Source organism: Schistocerca cancellata, chromosome 4 (genome assembly GCF_023864275.1).
Source record: "Schistocerca cancellata isolate TAMUIC-IGC-003103 chromosome 4, iqSchCanc2.1, whole genome shotgun sequence".
NCBI lineage: Eukaryota > Metazoa > Arthropoda > Insecta > Orthoptera > Acrididae > Schistocerca > Schistocerca cancellata.
In genome coordinates this window covers 625802589-625808588 of record NC_064629.1, presented here as the reverse complement: position 1 = coordinate 625808588, position 6000 = coordinate 625802589, and the positions used below count along the sequence as shown (strand labels likewise).

Genomic DNA, 6000 nt, shown 5'->3' with positions numbered 1-6000 from the left:
CCCAAAATATACCTGGAAAGGAGCCTCTTTTGGTCAAGTCTGCCTGAACTTTAGGTAATTTACACAGGTTCTAGCAATACTACCACATACATTCACTTCATTTTGTGCTCATCCACTTTATCTTTTCTCATGTACATTTTCTGGCCTTTTTGCATTTTCCTCTTGCCTCACCACTTTCTATTCTGTTAGGTATAGATCTCATTAAACTGCATCTGTGAGTTACATATTTTATTACATTGCAGTGGACATGACAAAGACATTAATTCAAACATTTTAAATTAATATAATTGGATGAAAAATATATGAGGTATTAGCACAGCACAGGTGCATGTACTGACACAGATCACAGTCAACACGTGTCCCATCAATGTCCCAGCTTTCACGGACTGTATGCAACCATCAGCAGTGCCACGTAACTATGAAATGGTATAACATCCCCTCCACTTTCCAGTTTGTTACCATATTTCTATGTGACTCATCACTATTGCTATAGTATTTGTTTGATCTGTTCACAACACAGGTCTTCCTATACACCAGCGTCACTTCCGTAGATACCCAATTCGGGACAGTTGTTTGCACAGCAAGATCATGGGTCTGTAACAGATACAACATTTGTTACTGTCAATGTTCACATTTGCAGCACCTTGAAGTACAAATTCATTCCAATAGAAACAAGATTTCAAATTAAAGCTACAGTTAAACTGATGTATAGTATAGAAACAGAAATTACATCTGCACAAAGTAGAAGGCGTTGCTTCAGTATGAAACATCAGATTCTGTACTCGATGAATCCAAGCTCTGTGGATACTGTGCGGGCACTGATGGCTGGTAATTTTCTGGGTCATCCCTCATTGCAATGAAGTCCCAAAGAACATAATCCTACAACAAAATTGAAAACAGATAATTTTATATTAAAGCAATCTAAAATAACTTTCTTCTTCTATGTAAGTATGTATGTGTGAGGTCCTGTAGCCACAAGGATGAACTCAATAACTGCATGTTTCAAGTAAATCATTTATGAAATGATAGCAGGGTGAACTGAATAAAAAGACTGGATAATGTGTATTTTTTTACTATTTGCTTAAATATGAAACATTTGATCTTTATTATTCATGACCACAGAGTAAAATATAGAGCCCCAATTCTGTGTAATGTTTATATGACATACTCCACAGCAACTTTCACACCACTATGTCATAATCGTTATGGATGTACAATCCCACAATATAGTATTTACTGTATTTGAACATTCTTCCTTATTTATTAATGTTAGACATGGTGCATCATCATGAGGGAATTAGGCCTGGTCATGGGGCTTTTGAAACCGAGCCACCCCTTACCATTATGTGATGACTCCTCATGGTGCGGCAAGCCTGTAAGACACAGGTGGGCAACCAGCGGCCTGTAGGCCGGATCCAGCCTGCGATTGATTTCAATCTGGCCCATGGACGATGTTCGCAGGAGAGGACAAGGTGCTCACACTGTACTCTTTCTGGGACACATTTTTTAGTCTTCTTGCCAATGCTTGGCTAGGCTCGGCACAGGTTTGCAGCTCATGATGCAGACCAGTGAAAGTCTTGCTTAAAGACTCTGCCAGACAGAACACAGCCTGGTGACATGTCTGACATTGTATCAGATGGCCAGTGCTTCAAAGGCATGGGGAGCCACACAGGCAAGAGCTGATCTCAGCAACTGGCTGTTGCTGCGTCAGCTGTCACTGTGGATGTGACCGATACCTCATCAGCACTTTGCATGTGTAGCACAGTACATAGGTGCCTCCCACCGCTGCTGCAGCATAGCAGTCAAAAGTACATGTTATCTACAGTCTATGTATGTGCTACATATAGATAGAGCGCAAACACTTGTAATAGGCAACAATGCCACTAAAATTGTCGCCCGCCCGTGAAATGAGGCAATTTCAAACTAGTTCTCTGTTGTCAGTTCACGTGTGAAGTTCTGCACTAGTTGTTTCTTAATTTCGTGCAAGTGTGTGCGCGTGCATTGAGTTTGTTCACAAAATATCTGGTATTAAGCATAAGAAAGTCGATGCTGAAAGTTGTCAATTCCAGGAGAAATGGACTGAGGATTACTTCTTCACGATGTACAACCTGTTTGCTTGTTGTCTAGTGAATCATTATCTGTTTTGAAAGAATATAGCATGAAAAGGCACTTTTCTATGCAACATACTGCTCAACAACAGCTTACAGGGCAACTGCGGAAAGCCAAAATTAAGTTATTAATTTCCCATTTGGATGCACAACAGCAAATGTTTGCCAAACTGAGGTCACAGTGTGACAATTTGGAGGAGGTAAGTTTTATAGTGAGCAGAAACATCGCTAAGTCATTAAAGCCTATTTCTGAAGGTGAATTCGTGAAGAAGTGCCTCTTGGACAAGTCTGGAAGAAAAAAAAAGCGTTTGAACAAATAAGTGTCATGATGAACAGTGGTTCGATGAACTAAAATGATGGCTGATGACATTATAAAAGGTAGTTTGATCATGTTACCAATTCAAAGCATTTTCCATTGCTTTGGACAAGAGCACTGATTTGTCAGACAGCTCAATTAGTGATTTTTGTTCAGGGTGTAGATGTGGACTTCAAAGTAACGAAAGAATTACTAGCATTGCAGCCATTAAACCAATACTGGTTAAGATTTTTTCATGAAATTGAAAAAAATCATTGAATCCTTCAACCTGCAGCAGGGTCAATTCACTGGAGATTTTTCTGATGGAGCACAAAAAGGTTTTACTGGTACATTAAATGAAAAATCTTCTGAACTAAATATTGACAAAGAAAGTTTAACAATTCTTTACTGCATTATTCACCAACAAAATTTGTGTGCTAAATCAATTAAAACAAAACATGTCATGGATGAGATTACCATGAGTATCATTTTCATTATGTCCCAAGCACTAAATCACTGCCAATTCAAACAGTATTTGAATGACCAGTGCTCCGAACATGAAGATTTAGCTTAGCATTTCCAAGTGAAATGGCTGAGTAAGGGCAAAACGCTAAAACATTTTTATGATTTTATGGCTTTCAAAGGGAATCCCTGGCTGAAATAAACAATCCTCAATGTGTTTGTGATTTAGCATTTCTGGCTGACATCACAGCTTAAATTACAAACACCTGAACAAGGGCAGTTAATTCACGAATTATACATGCATCTGAAAACTTTTCAGACAAAGATGCACTTGTGGGAAATGCAGATGAGAGCTGGAAACTGTTACCAGTTTCCAACAGTGTCAACTCATGACAATGTCAATTATTTTACTGATGCTGATGTGCTGAAATCATTAATAGTGCAATGTACCACAAAGTTTTCCGATTTCAGGAATGCACACTGCACAATTGCTATATTTGCTAACCCAATAACATGTGATGTAGAAAAGGCCACAAGAAACCTCCAAATGGAACTTATTGACCTTCAGAAAGCTTTGCCTTTAAAATTTAAATATGAAGAAGTAAACCTGGTCGAATTTTATAAAACTTATTTAATCGAAGAGAAATATCCGCAACTGAGATCATTTGCAAGAAGGAAAATTTGTCTTTTTGGAAGCACATGTATGTGTGAACAACTTCCTTTTCGTATGAAAGCAAATAAATGCAACATGTCTACAAAGTTAACAGACAACAACCTGGAAAATACCTTAAGATTCAGATTTAGACGAAGTTGCCATGTTTCACACGAGCTTATGCGCAATCCCATGATCTTGTAAAGTTTTATGTTGGGGTATAAGTTGTTATAATGAATTGTAAGGAACTATGACACCGAGTTAAAGTAGGGTGCAAAAATAAATGTAAACATCTGAAGATGGGGTGTCTTGTATTGTCACAGTCACGGGTGACAAAATTCTGCCTTATTCACTGGGCAAGCTGCTGTGAAGCCAGACAAGTTTCCTTTTGGCTGTACGGCCAAATTTTTGTATTCCACTATGTATGATAATATTCATGTTCTTTGGGAAAGCTTGGGGATGAGTCCAAATATGTTATTTACGAACCTGCATGTCACAGATGTCTTCGAACTTGCGCATTACAGGCGCTGATATTCCATCACATGAGTACTGTCTTATTGACAGTACAGTCCGTAAAACCTCTGCTGTCGTCGGTGTGATCAGTTTTGGCCTTTTTGTGCAATATAAGTAACATACGACTTGTGCGTACCATTAGCAATGATGCAAATTTCACATGTGAGTCAGCAGACCCTCACACGTTCAATACTATTGTCAATACGTCAATATAATGACTGTCTGAGGGCGAGTGTTATCTTATTGTTAATACTAGAAATATCGAGGAACAGTACCAATGCCATCCAAAATATTCTTAGTATTGAAAGAGTGATGACAATAATTATCAGTTTGACAAATCACCATTATGTTCACTTGTTTAGAGTTCTTACTTGTATGATTATTAGCAACTAATTCTTGTCTGTGATGAATGTATTAGAATACTGCAGCTGTTGAAACTGAGTAATTTATTACTAGCAACTAATTCTTGTCTGTGATGAATGTATTAGAACACTGCAGCTGTTGAAACTGAGTAATTTATAATTAATCAGCTGCAACAAGTTACTTTTACAGGAATTTATTATTCCGTGATTACATTTCAAAATGCCTGAAATCCAATCTTCGCATAATTTCATTTATTTACATGTCATGGGCAAAGTTTCTTCACTAACAGGGTTGCAGAATTTTCCAATGAAAGTTTTAAGCCAGCTACCACAAAAGATCATAGATAAAGACACATTGTTTACGACACACAAATGAAAACATGAAGAGAGAGTTAATATAAACTTACACTGAACAACGTTATTTTCAAGTCACAATTTGTTGGCATACGTTGTTTGGAAAGCTGTGTCATTCACATCAATCTGTTACACCGTAAACATTAACGTCAAAGGCCCGTAAACATTAATGTCACAGGCTCATTAGTTTTGACTATGTGTTACAAGCACTGCTATCATGTTATGTGACAATGCAACCCGTAACCTGAAACCTGAAATATGCATGTGAATCCAGCCTGCGGGCACCAAAGGTTATCCACGCCTCTTGTAAGACATTATCCATATTACAGATGCCTGCAATCCCTATCACTGCTTTCGACCCATGGGAAGATTAAGAACTGACCATAAGCAATGAGGTCCAATGGAGAACATGCAGAAGACAGCCTTTTAGAGATGAGTGCAGAGAACTACACGAAGTTTGGAGCAAATCTCCACTTGGTTCTTTAAGAGATCCTGCAGTATTTTAAATCTGCTATATTTCAACAAAGGCTGCACTCCCTATTTTACTTTCAAAACTGTTTTATACTGAAAAAAACGCAGAGTCTTGCAGCGCCAACGCTGAATAAAAAGGTCTCAGGCTTCCAGTAATGTCAAATGGTTCAAATTCCACCAGCTTTAGACCTGGCACTCCCTGGCCACTGTCTAGTAGGATGACTGCCAGTGAGCTGCTCGTATGCCCTTATACAGGGTGTAACAAAAAGGTACAGCCAAACTTTCAAGAAACATCCCTCTCACACAAAGAAAGAAAATATGTTATGTGGACATTTGTCCAGAAACGCTTACTTTCCATGTTAGAGCTTATTTTATTGCTTCTCTTCAAATCACATTAATCATGGACTGGAAACACACAGCAACAGAACGTACCAGCGTGACTTCAAACACTTTGTTACAGGAAATGTTCAAATTGTCCTCCGTCACCGAGGATACATGCATCCACCTCCATCGCATGGAATCCCTGATGCGCTGATGCAGCCCTGGAGAATGGCGTATTGTATCACAGCCGTCCACAATACGAGCATGAAGAGTCTCTACATTTGGTACCGGGGTTGCGTAGACAAGAGCTTTCAAATGCCCCCATAAATGAAAGTCAAGAAGGTTGAGGTCAGGAGAGCGTGGAGGCCATGGAATTGGTCCGCCTCTACCAATCCATCGGTCACCGAATCTGATGTTCAGAAGCGTATGAACACTTCGACTGAAATGTGCAGGAGCTCCATC

General features: G+C 38.9%; 1 protein-coding gene across 1 annotated transcript in view; it reads right to left on the bottom strand.

The window, feature by feature from the left end:
* Nucleotides 1-215: 215 nt before the first annotated feature.
* The window catches only part of LOC126184816 (probable E3 ubiquitin-protein ligase makorin-1), a 125119-nt gene continuing 119334 nt past the window's right edge, over nt 216-6000 (bottom strand). Inside the window, exons 9-10 of the mRNA XM_049927393.1 lie at nt 731-879; nt 216-594 (exon numbers count right to left, since the gene is read on the bottom strand). Of these exons, the coding sequence (XP_049783350.1) occupies nt 757-879 (123 nt within the window). The 3' untranslated portion in view covers nt 216-594; nt 731-756. The remainder of the gene's footprint in view (nt 595-730; nt 880-6000) is intronic.